At 32.9% G+C, this 18,582-nt stretch overlaps 1 protein-coding gene across 4 annotated transcripts; it reads right to left on the bottom strand.

Annotated features, from left to right (window-relative positions):
- Window positions 1-11,204: 11,204 nt before the first annotated feature.
- On the bottom strand, window positions 11,205-15,644 carry LOC7476705 (probable glycosyltransferase At5g03795). Of its 4 annotated transcripts, XM_024590531.2 has the most exons (6): window positions 15,479-15,634; window positions 15,172-15,337; window positions 13,335-14,360; window positions 13,109-13,239; window positions 12,571-12,919; window positions 11,205-12,183 (listed from the first exon to the last, which is right to left on the bottom strand). In XM_024590531.2, the coding sequence occupies exons 3-6, from the start codon at window positions 14,304-14,306 to the stop codon at window positions 11,512-11,514; spliced, it is 2,124 nt and encodes a 707-aa protein (XP_024446299.1). In that variant the 5' UTR covers window positions 14,307-14,360; window positions 15,172-15,337; window positions 15,479-15,634; the 3' UTR covers window positions 11,205-11,511. The 4 variants fall into 4 exon arrangements, with proteins under 4 accessions (XP_024446299.1, XP_024446300.1, XP_002324801.2 ...); XM_024590532.2 differs by lacking the exon at window positions 15,172-15,337 and having other exon boundaries at window positions 15,479-15,644; XM_002324765.4 differs by having other exon boundaries at window positions 15,172-15,630.
- Between the last annotated feature and the right edge of the window lie 2,938 nt (window positions 15,645-18,582).

Below are 18,582 nucleotides of genomic sequence, written 5' to 3'. Positions count from 1 at the left end.
AATCTAAAATAAAGGTGACACTGGAGGAGGAGAAAACTGGTCGCCGCCAGGACCGTGGGGCCAATAAGGAGGAGCATATGAACCACCCATGTGTGATCTCATCTCCATTACAACTTGATGGAGTTTTTCGTAATCCGCATTGGGTCATTTATATTTTTCAATAAGATTGGTCATCTGATATTGTACTCGTTGGTCTAACATCACCTCAAAATCAGGAGTTTGAGTGCTCGGAATCGATTGAGAGTATTCAACGGTCAAAACTCTATGAGTCGTCCGTAAGTTCCCGGCCGTAGTGCTACAGAATTTGTACACCTAATTTTTATCGGGCTCACCGAATGGGTCGAAGAATAGTCCTTGTATCTCTCATTCAAGCAGTTGTTATATGTATCCTAGAAAGAAAAAATAAATTTATTAAATTGAAGAAAATTATAACTTAATAAAAAAATAGTTGAAAACCAACATACCACAAAGTGCTGAGCTCGGCTATCCACAAACTGATGCACCCCTTTTTGGTAGTCATCGCACATGCGTTTCAATAAAAAGCTGCTTCAGGCTTGGCTCGCGTCCAAGAACCGTAGCCTGCAAGATAAAGATATTATCAGTTAATTATATTTATAAAAAATAAGAAATAAAATGAAAGAAATAAAAAAATCTTATCATCCGCTTCGCATACGAAACGAATGGAACGGAGTCGTCGGTGTGCTTGGTAAAGGAACGGTGAACACGCTAGTGTCAGTTCTCCCCACCAGACTGTGATCGTCAAGTGAAACGCGGGGACGTCACGTGCTGAATGTAGTCCACCCATACAACCTCCGAGATATATGGCGGTCTGAAATTCTTCCAAATTGCCACATCATTCCAAGCTGGAAGCTTGCTTTCTCTCGCATATTTTTATACTTTCTTTTGCACCTCTTACCAAAAAATCACGCAACCTATATGTTACCAATAAATTATATGTTAGTAAATAAAAAATAAAATTTTAATATTTGGAATAAAAAAATTATCCTGATTTTGATCTTATCTAGTTGCAGCGTGATTCTTCCAAACTCTCCTTACAACATTATTATTAGGTCTCTCTCATTCAAATTTTTCCTTGCAGTAAAAAACATTTCAAGTAATTTCAATAAACTAACCAAATTAACATAATAAAAAAATATTTAATTTAATACTAACCTTAAACCTTGAAACCATGCATCGACCGACCTGCGGTTTCCATTCAGCATGTTTGGAAATCTAACTTCATTGAAACAATGAAATTTACATCAACGATTTAAAGGTCGATGTTATTATTTTTGCAACCTCAATGTTTGTAAGCTTGAAAGTGCAATTTGTTAAATAAAATTATTTAAAAAACAATTATTAAACATGTCGTTATGAAAGCAAATCAAACTTACATTGAAAGGTCATCCTACCATTGGGCCTTATACTTACGGGTAAATGAATCTCGTTGTGAAGGGACCCCCCCTCAATATTGTGGCATGGCACTCCACGACCCCTCGTCGTAAGTCGATGCCTATGCCTCAAGTGCATGTTCTTGGTCGGCACCTAATGACTTGTGATAATCAACATCCCTGATAGAAAAATTCATCTAAATTAATTTAGATGAAATTTAGAAAAATTCATCTAAATTAACAAAAATTCAAAATAATAATTAAAATTAATCCTACACATTTGATTGAAATTGAATAGCAAAATTGGAAAAAAAAATAACTAAAATTCTTCAAAATAATGAAAAATTTATTTAAATAACAACTAAAATTTCAACAAAATAATGACAAAAAAAACACAATTAAAGAATAAAAAGAAATGAAAAATTCTTACATTTATGGCGTGCTTAGTGTCGGTTAAGAATTAAAAAATACAAAAAACAAAAACAAAAACAAAATAAATGAAAAGGGATTGTTAAAAAACCTGAAAAATAGAAAAATAAGGAGAAAAATAAAGAAAGACAACATACCTTAGGATGAGAAGAGAAGATGATGCTTGATTTCGGCTCAGGTCATGAACAAAAATAAGAGAATGAGGAAGAAGAGGAAAAAAAAAGGATGAAAGAAGAAGAATGAAGAAGATGAAGCCTCGTCTACTATGCCCATAGTCTTTTATATTAGGTTTTACCGATAGAATATTAAATATTAATATCTTTAAAATTTCTATAGGTGATTCCACTTGTGAAGTCAAGTTGAAATTTTCAATTCGCACGAAAAAATTTCAGAAACCCCTCCAAATATTACTTGTGGCTTTTCATTCCATCGGTAAAAGAGTAAACAGTTAACAGCCAAGAAGAACATTAATTACTAGCACCTTGAAATTCTCATTTCATCGGTGATATTGTTGGTAAAAAAAACATTAATTATCAACGTCTTGAGAAGTGAACAGCGCCTTGAGAAGTGAAAAGTTCTCATCACCACTAGAATATACCGACATAAATATTGTGTCGGTATATTCATGTGTAATTAACACCATGAGCAGTGCCAGAGAGAAGAGAAACAATTCTCATCGCCACTGAAATATATCGACGGACACATTATATCGGTATTTCCATCGATGTAAAACAGTGTCTGATGCCAGATTATATCTATCCATATCTATAATATATAACATTATAGTTTATGGCATTACAAATTCGTGTTGTGCAAATTAATCAGAATTGTCTTCTTCTTCGTCAATTGACTCGTCCTCATCTTTATCGCAATCTTCTTTATCGACTTGTATATGTTCATTGAAGCTCAATACATCATTCAATTCCTCAGCATTAACATCAACAAAAATATTAACGATAATGTGAAAATTTGAACCTTCTTCCAAGTTATTAGATGGAGCAATTCGATATGGATCAACTAACTCAAGTTGAAAGACATCATCTTCCATAGTTAATTCATTATCCCTATCTTGAACAACATCGACACAACCTTTATATTTGGTTTTCACTATGGATAGCCAATTAACTCTTGAACGATCCTTTTTATAGGAATGAATGTATGTGTAATAAACTTGTTGACATTGCTTGGCGAAAACAAAGACATTGTCAACATTGCAGACTCTAGCCTTTGAATTAATTTTGACCAAACCATGATAGGGATCTACTCTGATTCCTCTATCAGTGATGTCATACCAATAGAATTTGAATTAAAAAAAAACTATTTTTTGTTCATTGTGATATTGCAATTCAATTGTCTCTTCTAACTTCTCATAATAGTCATTCCAAACTCATATCCCTTAACACAAACCTCATTATTATATATCTTTCTACCTTGCTTATATTCTTCAGTATGAAACACATGTTCATTGATAAATACTCATTGTAGTACTTCACCTTTCTTTCAGGACTCAGACTTAGTAAAGACAAAATAACACTAGCATTCCTTTCTAATTGATAAACCTAGTACATAAAGTACAACCATGAAAAAATAACAAGAAATGTGTAATGAAATTAAGTATCTTGAGAGATAAGAATAATTAAACAATACTTACATGTGTTTAATCTTATTATAATTTTAATCAAAAATTAAGTACGAGATAAGATAACTATGTGTTTATCTGAATTCTATTTTAGACAAATATCTTCCTCTCATAATATTTTTTGATATGGTCGTCCAAGATAAGAGAATACTGACAAGTTCTCACTTGAATGCACTTCCTCATCATCATCATGCCTTGGAACGTGGTGGATTTTATTTTCAATTGAAACTCAAAATAATACGAGATAAATGTTTACATATCTCCAACAATATAGGCCTCGCATATCAAAATCTTAACATGCGCCTTGTTTTTTACTTTTCTCTTAAGGTTGAACAAATACATAAATGGAATTAAAAAGATGTTTTGAATTATGCAAAGAAAGACAAAAAATTATAATTATGAGGCATGTGTAAACCCTAACCTCTTGAACGGGCCTTTATCTTTTGCCTTAAATAGTAAATGTATAGGTAGATTCTCCATCGAGTCGAAAAACAATAGACGGTATATTATCTTAAGTTTGCATATTGTTTGGTCGATATTTTTTTGAGACCTCTCCTTGTGTTATGTCTGCAACTTGTTGAAGCATATATCTCTAAAAAAATGACTGATCTTCATAAGTGCATCACATATCCCATTTGGAAATAAATCCTGGTAAGCTAATGGAATGAGTGTTTGCATAAACACGTGGCAATCATAACTCTTCATTCCATACAATATGTAATCCACCAAATTCACTATCCTTGGTATGTTTAAAGCACGTCCATGAGAAAAACACAGACTCTTAAGCCATTGGTAGACAAGTAATTGGTTATTCTTGTCTAAGACGAAGCTAGCTTTGGGTTTTGCGACCCGTGACCCAACATAAACCACCTCTATACTTTTACGGTGATAAAACAAAGTTATATACATTCTAGCCTTGATGTTGTCTTTTGTCTTCCCTTTTATGTCCATAACCATGTTAAAAATATTCTAAAACACATTATTTTTTATGTGCATAACATCAAGGTTATGGCGGAGGAGATTGGTCTTTCAATAAGGAAGCTCCCAAAAAATATTTCACTTAACCCAATTGTGGGTCAAACCAAAACTAGAAAACTTCTACTTATTGGATTGAAAACCAAACACAATGTCACCATACTCCAACATTATATCATACAATTCCTCATCTTAAAGAAGTGGTAGTGCAGCATTCCTTTCAACTCTGCCAATAAAGAAATCCTTCTTGTTCTTTCTGTACTTGTGATCTGTTGGCAAGAACTGCTAGTGGCAATAAAAAAAAAGGTTTCACCGTCATTTATTAACGTAAATATCTTGTTATTTTCCATACAATATGGACATGCTAGTTTTACATGCGTGCTCCAACCAGAAACCATTTCATAAGAAGAAAAATTATTGATAGTCCACATCAAAGTTGTTTTCGTCAAAAAATTATATTTCCTTGATACATCATAAACCGAAGTCTTGGATGACCACAAATACTTCAACTCATCAATCAATGGCCAAAGACAAACATCTATATTCTGACCTAGACTATTAGAACCGAGTATGATCGTAGATAAAAAAAAAAAGAATTTTTGCCTCATACACATCTTTGGTGGCAAGTTGTAAATCGTGAGTATCACCAGCCAACAGGAATAAGGAGCAGCAAATGACCCGAATGGATTAAATCTGTCTATATATAACCTAAGACACATGTTTCTTAATTCCACTTAAAACTAATGATGCACATTGTTAAAGTGTTTTGAGGCTTCACAATCAGAAGGGTGCATCATCACTTCATCCACCGCATCATGTGATTGGTGTCATGTCATGTGCTTAGTAGTCTTTGGTGACATAAATAACCTCTACAATCTAAGTGTGATTAGAAAGTATCTAAGTTTTCTGTATGCAAAAAGAGTCATTCCCCTGTCAGTTCTGAGTTTATAACAAAAATGTCCACATGTTCTACATTCGGTCGACTTTGTATTTTTAAGGTAATACAACATGTAGAAGTTTGGACACTTGTCAATTTTCTAGTATCCTAGACTGAGGGGTTTAATTATGGACTTAGCAGCATAGAAGTTATCTTTCAACATGTTCCCTTCAAGTAAAATGTTTCTCTTCCATTCTATAATTTTTTCATAACCGGCCTCACTTAACCTATAATCTGACTTGATGATGAACACATGTGCAACGACTGATAATTTATAGTGATTTATGCAAACAACCCATAATGGTTCATCAAAACCTTTCAAAAGATAAAAAAATCCTGGTAGTGTCTGCATTAGGTTCTTCATCTATGATTGGATATTGATCGGCATGACCTTAATTCATTCTCATCGCATCCATAACCATATTTCTATAAGGATTATTATTGTCATTTACAACTCTATGCACGTTGCTAGCACTACAAGCTGACTCAACCATCCTCTCTAATATGGTATCGTGAGGAGTATATGGTTCTTTGTGTGCATACCAATACAGGTATTTATTTATAAACCTTTTTTGTAGAAGATGCATCGTTACAACATCTGGATTGATAATTTTTTTTATTCTTACATCTCTTGCATGGACATCTAATACCGTCTCCACTAATATTTCTTAAATTAGATAGTGTGTAATTAATAAAACCTTGAACCCCATTACAATAATACATCCTCCGCAACTCTTAGGGTGAATATCGATATATCCATGAACAATCATCCATTACTTATATCAAACCTATTTAAATAATTGGGATTTATAGCTTTTGTAGTTATTGACCAAACAAAATGAAAAAAAAATATTTCAGACTTTTGGATCAAACCTAGATCTTTGTTTAATGATTAAAAATGACTTTTCAATCAATCTTTAATCAAATGGGGTTTGCCCATTTTGATTAAAGATTGAGGTAAATTCAAAATTGTTCAAATTGTATAATCATCAATTACTGACATTGGTAAACGACCTAAAGCAATTTGGTTATAATTCAATTCGTGACGCTTATAGGTAGAAAGTTTATATTCTTCAATCATTGATAAACAATTAGTTGGACAATACTCAACACAGTTGCCACGAAATATACAGATTCCAAAATCTCATAATCTTGTATATCACTAATTACATGATTGTTGGCGGGTCTCTTTGTATGTGTTGTCCAGAAAGAGGAGGACTCCATGATTATTCGTTCGCTGGAACCAGAAGTAAAAATTTTGGTAGATAGGGATCCCATCAAAACTTCTTTCAAGGAATAGGCTAGACCCAGTCATTTCTCAAGAACAATAACTAAAGGACCTGATACTACCACTTGGATCTGGAACCTACATGCTGATTCTCTAGATTTTGATAGTCATACCAGTGATTTGGAAGAGATCTCTTGAAAAGTCTTTAGTGCTCATTTCGACCAATTGAAAGGTCTAAGACGTCCCAACAAGCACTTGGTTATGATCACCCTTGTAGGCCTACTTGGATAGTGAGCATTTATTTGTAAGAATTGAATTCTTTGCGATGGATGATTTCAACTTTTGAAATTTGAAAAAAAAAAAAAGAATCCAGACAATTTTTTACTGTATCAAATCATTCATATACGTGTAGATATGGATAAGATCTAGATTTTATAACATATAGAGATATAGATTTTTTTTATATGGATCCATTTGGTTCGTTTGATTTTTGCTCGAGCCGGATGATGAAAAATTATCATGTCCGGTTTCTTCGGATGATGGATTTTTAAGAATTCACCTATCTCAATAACAAAAAAAAACCTGCCTTGAATGATCCTGTATTAAGAGCTAAATTGGCTAAAGAAATTGGTCATAATTATTACGGAGAACCCGCATGGCCAAATGATCTTTTATATATTTTTCCAGTAGTAATTCTAGGTACTATTGCATGTAATGTAGGATTAGCGGTTCTAGAACCATCAATGATTGGTGAACCTGCAGATCCATTTGCAACTCCTTTAATTGGAAATATTGCCTGAATGGTATTTCTTTCGCGTATTTCAAATACTTCGTACAGTACCCAACCAAAACTAAAGATACAACTAATTTTGATCAAACAAGCAAAGTGGCTTTGATACGTTATTCACAACAATCGGACTTTCATCGAGATATAATAAAGGGCTCAATACGAACACAAAGGCGCAAAATAACTATTTTGAAACTGTTTCAAGCAAATTTGCATTCTTTTCCTTCTAGCTCTTTTTCTATGTTTATTTTGATCAAAGGATAAACCTTTCTTTGGATTTTTAGTCATTATATTTATTCAAAGTGATGACCCAATAGCGAACGATTTGAACCAATTTTTCTAGATGGATGGGGTACGGTATTAGTCCATCTAACAGATAATTTAAATGTGGGAATTTGCCCTCTAAAAAAGGAAATATTGAATGAATTGATCGTAAATTATGAGATTTTACTATTTCTGATCTTTAAACTTTTTTAAATGATATTCAAGAAAAGAATATTCTAGAAAAATTAATAGAATTTGAGGAACTCTTCCTGTTGGATGAAATGATAAAGGAATACCCCGAAACACATCTACAAAAGTTTCGTATCGGAATCCACAAAGAAACGATCCAATTGATCAAGATGCACAATGCAAATAATGATGACAACATATATTAATTAGCTATGTTAAATAAATAAATTTATAAAAATATTGGTTTAGCTCAATCTTATTCAATCTATTTTAATAGTTCTCTTAATTCATTATCAATTATATATCTACATAAACTCAAATTTCTACACATTTATCAAAAATTACAATTTGGCAAAAAAATTAACAAAATATAAAACGAACTCATTAAATAAGCAATTATTTATTTTATCACAAAACACCAAAGTAAAAAATTCAACATAAGTTTCATCAATTTACAAACAAATACAATTTTACAAAATCTAAAACAAACCATAACATGTATAAATCATAAATCCATACAAAAAAATTGTATTAGAAAAAAACTACAAAACAAGTAAACACCCAAACAAAATACATATACTACAAAAATATGCAAAAAAAATTAACATTTAAAAATTGTGTTCAAATAAAAAAAAGATGTGGATTTGCTTACTTAAGGTGCAAAATCCTCAATAAAATTTGAATTAAAACATGGATGCTGACAAACTGAGTGTTGTGGTAGTCAAATTTATTGTGGGAGGTTGAATTGTGTTGAGATTGAGGGGGGAAAGGTGGTTGTTTGTTGCAGGAAAAAAATGCATAAGGAAGAAGAAGAAATAAGGGAGGGGAGAGGAGGGTCAATCGTCAGGTCATAAATTAAATATCACTGATGGATTTACCGATAGAATTATTTTATCGGGCATTCCATTAGTCATTCTATCAGTAAAACGTGCCACATCACCGTATGATTTTCTTTTTTGAATCTCATTGTAATATCATCCGTAATTTCATCGGTATATACCAATAGATTATTTCTGTCAGTATATTTACAGATAAACTTTATTATCCGGTTAATTCCATCGGTAAAGTTGTCGGTAAATGTTACATGTCATTGACTTTTCTGGCTTTTTTATTCCTTCTTTTCCTACTACAATTCCCTCGGTATATACCGAAAAAATATTTTCATCGGTGTTTATATTTATATTTGCCAAATTTCTAATAATGAACACACTCATAGAATATAGCTTCCATGATTTGTGGGGCTGTTTACTTCATGACGTCTTGGACAAATGCACAACTTGCTTCTCTTCATGTGTTGAATGTAGTGTTGAAAGTAAAGCAAGTGTGGTATAAGATCAACACAACAATGCAAGGTCAAGAACTCAAGAATAAAAAGAAGATTAAGAGGAAGGTATACTTTTATTAAGTGTTTCTCTCTAAACTCTCTTAGTTATTCTTTCTCTTTTGTACTTATTAATAATGCTGAATTACAAGCCTTTTATAGGCATAAAGTCCTAGACAATCAAGGAATTAAACTAACGCAAGGAAATTCTCATCTAAACATGAATTGTATTCTGTCAACTAAACTGGTCAACTATTTCTGAATTTTTTAGAAATTAAAATTTGGTTTACTTTCAACATCTCCCCTTAAACTTGATTTTTTCATAACTCCCAACACATCTCTCATTTTGATTAAAAAAAAAATCATATTTGAGTGGCTTTGTAAATATATTTGTGATTTGGTCTTGTGTCTTTACATACTTGACTTCAACTTTCTTGTTTGCAATGCAATCTCATAACTAATGAAATCTTGTGTCAATATGCTTACTTCTATCATGAAATACTGGATTCTTTGTTAATGCAATGGCTAATAAGTTGTCCACATTTATTTCAGTAGACTTCTCTTATAGTATTCACAATTCCTTCAATAATCTCCTTAGCCATATGAAATGAAAAACACATGATGTAGTAGCTATATATTCAGCTTTATATGTTGACAAAGTGACTATAGATTGCTTCTTTGAACTCCATGTGAATGTTGTGTCTCCCATATAGAAAATAAAACTCGTGGTGCTCTTTCTATCATCTATATCTATAGCCCAATCACTATCACTATAACCCACAAATTTAAAACTATTAGAATAATCATAGAATAAGCCAAAATCAACAGTACCTTTGATATATTGAAGAATTTGCTTCAAAACTTTGAAGTTCGTCATAATAGGTGTCTCTATAAACCTACTCACAAGTCTCACTCCAAAAAGAATATCTGAACAAATGCATGTCAAATATCTCAAACTTGTAAAAGAAACCTATTTTCAACCCAAAACACCTAGGAAACACTCTAATAACCTTTTTAAATCAATCATTAACCTTCAAAAGAAAACCAATTTCTTCCCAAAATTAACTTGGAAACCAATTTCTTCTTGATCTCATATCTGGTTTTTTTATGCACTTTCAAGGTAAAAAAAAAAAAAACACTCAAATCAAACTCTCTTCATCAAATGAAATCATTTAAAACAAAATGCTAATGTTTTGGTGCCAGAATCAAAGAAATGATATTTTTTTTCTTTCTAGGTCGAATCCCTGTCATTTTCTCTCTCATCTCACCCACTAAGAACAGAAAAATAATAAAAATAAAGTTTAGTATCAACATAAATTTTTTTAAAAAAATGCAAAGGATCGTCCACCTTACAGCAAACGCATACAAGGGGCAAAAATATACTTCACGAATAAATTTGAACGCGCCACCCATATTACCCTTGTTTTGCACTTCAATCCTCTATCTTTTAAACCCTCATCCAAAAAAAAAATAAGCTCTAATTTGAGCTCAATTGTGCTAAAATAAAGTTTGAAGACCAAATTGAAAATTTACAAAAATTACATTATTATAATTCACAGTAAAATATAAGAGGATAAACAAAAATTAATGTATAGTAAAAATATCACATCATTTAGCTTTATATATATAATATAAAATAGGAGATGTTTGAAATATTTTTTATGCATGAATATACCGATAAGGCCGAAACCGATGAATTAACCAATGCTTGTCCATAATTAATTATAATGTTGTCTATAACGCACATAGTAATTACAAGTTACTTTCAAGTTTGAAGTATGATTTATTAATCATGCAAAACTAATTGCTATTGCTACCGTCATTAACCATTTACATGTGACGAGTTAATTATAAATATCATTTCCTAGTTTATTTACATCTGTGTTTAGCTTTAGTAGGGTTTTTTTATTTATTTTCTATCATGCTGCCACTCTGAGGAATTTCATTTACTGATAGGTAAGAGGAAAATAAATATCCTATCCTTTTCCATGTTTTAGACAGGCATTGCTAGAAATAAAAGTTTCAAAAGTGGAACACAGCACACTGAGGCGAAGACTCAGATTGTGATATCATCCGTAAATTTCAACAAGATCAGATGCATGTTCAAGTGAGTGAATATGAAGAACCCTTTACAACAAGGGAAAGGAGAGGCATATTCAGCATGGTAACTTTATTTTGCCAAAATCTATCTACAGAAAAATACAAATGTAATAACTATGTAAGATCAGAATTCATCTATTTCCACCTGTCCATGTAACCTGTTCTGTGTTTTCACTTCCCCACAAGGGGGTTCTTTCAGGCTACCTCCAATGAAATGAACATCTATATCAGCAAATTTTTTTTTTTTTTGGTTATCTTGGGTGCACTTGGAAAACTCTGTTGTACCAGACAGAGTGGAGAATCATATGAAATATATCGTATTTCACAGGTCTAGCATGCCAAAGAAAATGCTGTTGTACCTTTTTGACCCTCATCTGCATCTCACGATATTTGTTCTCCGGGATTGAAAGGAGTATATTCTTCAAGTTCGGAATGTCCTTCTCCAGAACAAAAACAGCAAAGGATTCCCAGTTCAAAACCTCAAAAAATGGAGGCACGAAATTGTCAGATATGATCACGGGAACACATTCATAGAAAATGGCCTCTACAACTCGTGGACTATTGACTTCGAAACCTTTTGCACAGATGCAGTACTTGCTGCTCTTCATGTACTGTGGGTAGTTCATTTTGCCTCGGCCCTTGACCTTAGGCAATTTACCAAATACTTTTACATCGGGATCTTTATTTCCCCAGTGCTGTAACAGAATTGGCCGTAGATAGCCATGCATGCTACCTGCAAAGAAAGCCAAGATTGATCTCTTGGAAGCAGGTTTGCCTCCAAGATCTCTTAGAAGGTTCTGAGGTGTTCGCACGGTCGTCTCTGGGAGAGCTGCATCTTTGCCAAAAACAAAACCACCTTTAGCATCAGAATTGCAGAGGGCTCTAATGCAATTGGCCATATGTTGTCTTGTTTCAGTTGGCGCCTGAGAAAAACATGGTTATTAGGCAACAGAATTGATGTGATTACGATGCCCTAAAAACTGAAAATCATTCCAGCTGGCTATGTGCGGATTTTCAACTTACACATCCAGCCTTTAGGACAAAAATACACTGCAATATCGTAAACTCAAGAAGTAATAGGTAAAAAGTCCAAGAAAGAAAATTTTACTGGTCATCACCCAATAATCTTATGTGAACCATGACATGCAACAAATAGTTTTCACACAAGAAAATACTTCAAGAAACCAAAAAAGATTACTAGATATTACATAAAAGGAGATGGCATTACTTTAAATGCTGCATGACTTGAAAAGATTCAAGATTCATTCAAATGGAAAATTGTAAATCTAAAGGAAGCATGAAGAGCCTACCCAGTCATGACAAGCAACAAGAAAATGATCAGCACCTCGAGTTCTGTTCCAAAAAGGATATTTTGCCGAGATCATATCCAAGTAGTTCTTCAAATATTGTATGAGGTTCTTATGACTGTGTGAATTAGGAACATACAAATTTACCTCCAAGTTTCGAGAACTGAAAGGTAAGTAAAACAGGTGGGATTTTTTGGGGTCTTTTGTAACAAATTTTTTGTTAGTCTCTAGCAGTTTCATGAACCATCCCTCAGAAGCATATATACCCTTGAGCGGGGCCTGATGTAATATAGGCCTTTCTCCTTCCTTGTAGATATATACTTTCAGGATGTCCTCCATTAATTCATAGCTCCTGCAATAAACGTTGCAAAATTTTACTATCTAATCCTCTTCGCTTGAATGTTTTTGCTTGAGCTACTCTAATTGCTATGTTCATGGGCAAACTGCTAGCATGAAAAGTGTGTATCTTTAAGAATAGAACAAATTATGTGTGCATGCGCACTTAAAGCAGAAGGGAGGCTTTCAATTTTAATGAGCTTACTTTTTGAACATGGAGATATTCCGATAAAGAGGAGCATAAAGCATGGAATCACTCTCCACAAGAGGTGCCTTCTGAATCTGTGATTTTGCATTTAGCAGCTCTTGGTCTACTGCTGAAGGCCATCGTGGTCTCTACAAACAAATTGGCAGCAAGAAGAGAAAAGTTTATGTAACTAACTCAAAAAAGTTAATCCCTTACATAATTCAGAGCAGAATTTTATACATACTCTTGAAATAGGAGAAGACCAACTTTGAAGCTGCAAATTGTTCATCTCAGAAATTGAAATCACTGCTGGGGAAGGCGTATGAGGTTCTTTCTTCACCTCACGAACAGAAGTCACAGAAGTATTATTCTGCAATGAAGTAGAATTATTCAACTGTTCCCCTGCTTTCCCATCATTTTCTAAACCATGTGATGCATCTTTATCCGTCTTAGATGTATTCGACTCAACAGGAACAACAGGAGCTAAAGTGCTAGGCTCTGCATTCCTTGGGATTGCTATATTAGTTGGAGAATCCACTGGTGGTAATGCTGGCGCAATGGGTGTAATTCCAGCTTGTGAGGTTCCTGTATTTTCTGATGTGGAAGTGATGTTTTCTCGAAAAAGGCTTCTGTCAGTTTCTATTGAAGCAGATCCATTACCAGAATGGTTGAGTTCCAGTGTGGAATTTTCATTTTGATCTAGCAACTGCTCAGGTGAAGATTCCCTTCCATGGTTGTCTATTCCCAAGGACTTGTTCAAGCCTTTGATTCCTTCTGATCCAACATCATTATTTACATAGAGTGTGGAATTTGTATTTGTATCTACCAACTCATCCAGTGAAGACTCCTCTCCCCGGCTGTCCACCAGAGAAGACTCATTCATGCCTCTGCTTCCTTCTGATACTACACCATTATTTACATTTGCTGGGGTTTCAGTTCCATGATTATCACCAGTCTCTTGACCACCAGCAGCGTAGTTCAAACCATTTGATTGAGTCACATTGCTAAGCATTTCATGTGTTGACGAGGCACCATGAGGTAACAAGCTACCATTTCCTGCTCCTAGATCCTTTTGAGCAGAAGACAAAGATGATATAATGTTTCCATATGGCAATTCAAAATGTTGGAATGTTAACACCACAGCTACTATCACTCCTATAAACCATAGCAATTTCCCAATTTCTGTTGTACAGGGATATCGAAATTCTTGGCCCATTGGAAAACAACTCGATTAAACACGCTAGCTGACTTTCAATGCTCAATATCATCCCTGCACATCGTTTCCAATCCTTCACTTAAATAAAGATGAAGTACATTTCATAAACATAGATGAACTTAGTACCCAAAGCACTAAATCTTTAAATACAACCAGTAATCAAATCTATTGTAGAAAACGTGATTGAAATGCAGCTGCATTGTTAACAGAAATTGAAGATAGTTCAACTATGTTATTGTACAATGAAAAAAGCAGATCAAATGGAATAAATTCTTCGATCTATACACTGAAGCAGCAAGCAGTTCACAGTACAGGTTTATCAACATTGAGCGGAGACTCAAAAATTAAAACATTAATGGAAAATAAAAATAAAAACTGCATAGTCTTACATTCAACGCAATGAATGTTCTTGAGAAACAACAGAATTAAAAAGATTGAAAGCATTTTACAAACGACAAAGGCTGTAGAGACAAACAAAACAAGAAGTTATAAAATATACAAAAAGAAGGAATTCCCACTTGCAGGAAAAAAGAAGAAAAAACAAAATCCTTTAATAAAGAAACAGAGATAAAATCATACACTAATGATTAACTGTTTACTTACTTTCCAAACAAGTATGAACCAACACTCTTTAATTTCACACAGATCCCACTAAGAAAGAAAGAAGAATGCCCGAATGAAACATCATAATTGCCAAAACCAACATGCAATATACTAAAAAGAAATCAACTTAATCGCCAATCACGACCACACAAATCTCTTTCTTTGCCAACAAGAAGCAACCGACACCATATTCACACAAACCCCACATAAAAAATTCTACCATAACAGCCAAAAGAAACAAATCAAAGTCCCAGAAGATTACCAGAGACAGGGGCAGAGGTGTGGTTGCTTTTTTCAGTAATACACGCTAGCTCTCTACATAAAAAGGGAAAGAAAACGCAGCAAAGGAAAGGAGGAGTGCCCTTTTGTTGAAGGGTCAATAGCGCCAGTTGTTAAAACAACGAACCAGATCCCAAGTTCTTATAGTCCTTTTAATTAACATTTTTATCGTGTTTAGCCACCAAACAGTAATAATTAAGGTTAGATTAGTGAAACTTATTGACCGCTAATTAAAATAAGATTAGAATAGAAAGTGAAAGTGAAGTTCTTTCATTTGTGTGTTAACTCACCCTGCTTCTTCGTCTTCCTCAACTTCTTTAGAATAGTCGCATCTTTGCCAGAACGAAAGATTCATTTGTTATTCCAGCTTTTGCAGTACTCCACGGGCGTTTCGGCACGCTACAGGTTTACGTGTGTGGGGACGTTTCAGCAAATCAGTGGATTATGTCAGAATTTTTGTTTTTTTAGGAGGGGGACGTTTCAATAGCCATCAAGGCTTTGCTTTTTTTTTCTTTTTTTCTTTTATAATATTAAAGACGCATCACTCATATTAATTTGATGTATTTAATTAGTGGAATGTAATAAATCCTCATGACTACTGATATTGAGTTTAAAATATTAAAAGAGAATAGTGCAAACCACTGGACTAATCCCTTAGAGTTAAAAATTATTTTAATATATTTTTAAATAAAAAATATTTTAAAAAAAAAATATTAATACTATAGTTTTTACATCCGGTCCAATCTAAGACCTGGATTCCGAGTTTTGACCGGGTCATCCGGGTTAATTTTTTTTAAATCAAAACGATATCGTTTTAGTAAAAAAAAAAAAGCAACGGATTGCAACCAGGTTTTTGACTGAGTCTTACCGGATCATGCCAGATTTTTTTTTTCTTATTTTTTTTTCAACCTGGCCCGGTTCCAGTCCTGTATCGACCCGTCAGGCCGGGTCAGGTTTCAAAACTATCTTTAATCCAACTTTAAACATCCCCTCAATCTTTTAATTTTGACAAGATTGATGTTATTTTGAAGAGACTAACGAAACAGAACAGTTTTATTGGTATATAAAGTGTGTTTGGTATTGCGGTAGCTGTTGTGGTTGTGGTTTTAAAAAAATTGTTTTATAAAAAGTACTTTTAATTGAGGTTGGTTTGAAAAAATAGATGTTTGGTTAAAACTGTGGTTGAAATTGAGGTTGAAAAAAAATAGTTTAATGTGTTTGAACCGGAACCGGTTTGGTCGGAAACCGGTTAATTTATGTAGTGTCATTAAATAAAGTTAAATACTAGTTTTTCGAATAAAAAATAATTAAAAAATTAAAAATAATTTTTATTTTACTGGATTGGACCTGGTTCAATGTATTTTAAGCTTTGAACCGGAATCGGTTTGGCCGGAACCGGTCCGACCGGAACTGTATGCATGTTACACTGTTCATGCTAATTAATTAGCATGCAGTGCATAAATATGTTGCCCATTGTTTATTGTTGAAACAAAAGCAGCTGGATGCTGCTTCGCGATTACTGAGTTTGCAACGCAGTAAAAGGTGGGACTCATGAACAGTTAACAATGTTTTTTTCTATAATCAAACATATGTTTACTGCGTTTTATTTTAACCGTAGCCACAGCCGCGTAGACAAACGGAGCCAAAATAAAATATTGGCCTGAAAATAATAATTATAAATCTAAACAAAAGCAAAATACTCTACTTATGGTTTTAATTAAGAGAAAACCCTTATGATAAGAATTACCTTAATTGTTTAATTTTAGGAGAATAAAGACTTTAATATAAAAATAAAGGCCCACGAAGAGTGCTCTTAAATTAAATTGAGATTCGGTACCACCAACGCATTAAACAGATTAATTTCTATTCATAAATAACCCTATAGCGTTGACTTGAATCTTTCAACGCTGAGGCAAGGGCGAAACGAAGAACATCATCAATAAAAAGAATAGTGCCACGAAAGGTTCAAGACAGTAGCAGCCCTTGCAAATGGCCTTGCCCGCCACGCTGATGGGACAGTTGCTGCCACAAAAGCAAAATATTCTACTTCTCCAGAGAGTGAACCCAAACGGACGTTACGCCGCAGAAGTCGCGAGAGAGTTTTTTTTTTTAAAAAAAATAAAAATCTAATGATACGGTTACTAGCTAATTAGCAATGAAAAACATACCCAAAACCAATTAAATTTTGTTATTTAAAAAAAAAACAATATCAATTTTTATAATTTATAAAACTAAAAATAAATTAACTCGAGTTAATTCTAATCAACCAACATAACTTGGGGCTCAGGACTTGCTACGAGTTGATACCCGAGTTTGGCATTACAAGCATGTAATAGATAACTTTTAAAACTCAAGACATAGGGCATTAGAATAGAAGCACCATACATGAAAAAAAATATTCAATCCTCAATAAATCAAATGTTAAATGATGAAATTAGAGAAAAAAATTAATTATATTAAAATGATCTAAAATTAAAAAAATAAAAGAATAAGGGTGAAAATCAAAATTAAATTAAATTAAAGGTTGAGAACAATTATTTGATCAGAGGATTAAATTGAAAATAAAAAAAATTAACAAAAGGACCACGAAAAAAGAATGAACACCAAATTATAGCCTTGAACGAGTTGAATAAGCCGGTTTTATTTTAATGAGATGATAATTTTTTTTGACAAAGATGTAAATAGGTTTTTTTAAGAAAAAAATAACAATAACCTCGGAAAAAAAAAACCTTGGGAAGCATGTAATTGAAAAAAAATGATAAAAAACCAACTAGAGCAAACTCGAGGCTGCGTGATAAACATGTAAATTAGATAATAAGAGATAACCAAACTCAGGTTAACCCTCAAAATCTAAGGTTCTAGTGATCATAGTTATTAAATCTGGACCGGCCTGACAGATCGACCCGAGATCCAGTCAACCCGATGATTGGACTAGCTAATAAAATAAGATAAGAGTTAAGTGGATATAAATAGATATTCTAGTTAACAAAATAAAAGTGATGTCTCCTATAATATCATATTTCTATTGTCATAATTTTGTACAAATTTAAGATTTGACATATATGGACTTTATTAAAAAAAAATGTATTTAGGAAATAAATTGAAGTTATTGTAAAATATGAGGACAAAAAATTCAACTAATGACTTATTTTAAGAAAACTAAAATCAAATGCAATGATAAAGTAGAATTTTTAAGAAATTCAGGTAAAACATTTACATGTATAAAACATTTCATACTATAAATAGCTGACACATATCATCATTTAACATTATTGGTGACAATAAAACATTTCATACTATAATTCTAGAGATTTTTCTAGAGTATAATTTTTATTTGATGATTGAATCGAGTTAAAATCTTAATAATAATTTTTAAAAACATTTTTTTATGATA

The sequence above is a fragment of the Populus trichocarpa genome, chromosome 18 (genome assembly GCF_000002775.5).
Source record: "Populus trichocarpa isolate Nisqually-1 chromosome 18, P.trichocarpa_v4.1, whole genome shotgun sequence".
Taxonomy (NCBI): Eukaryota; Viridiplantae; Streptophyta; class Magnoliopsida; order Malpighiales; family Salicaceae; genus Populus; species Populus trichocarpa.
The sequence above is the reverse complement of the archived record's forward strand: the minus strand, read 5'-3'. Positions and strand labels throughout refer to the sequence as shown.

Coding starts and splice junctions, on each gene's coding strand:
- LOC7476705 (XM_024590532.2), bottom strand. CDS start 14,306: ATGGGCCAAGAATTTCGATATCCCTGTACAACAGAAATTGGGAAATTG. Junction 13,240..13,334: donor GGTCTTCTCCTATTTCAAGA/GTATGTATAAAA, acceptor ATTTGTTTGTAG/AGACCACGATGGCCTTCAGC. Junction 12,920..13,108: donor AATATCTCCATGTTCAAAAA/GTAAGCTCATTA, acceptor CGTTTATTGCAG/GAGCTATGAATTAATGGAGG.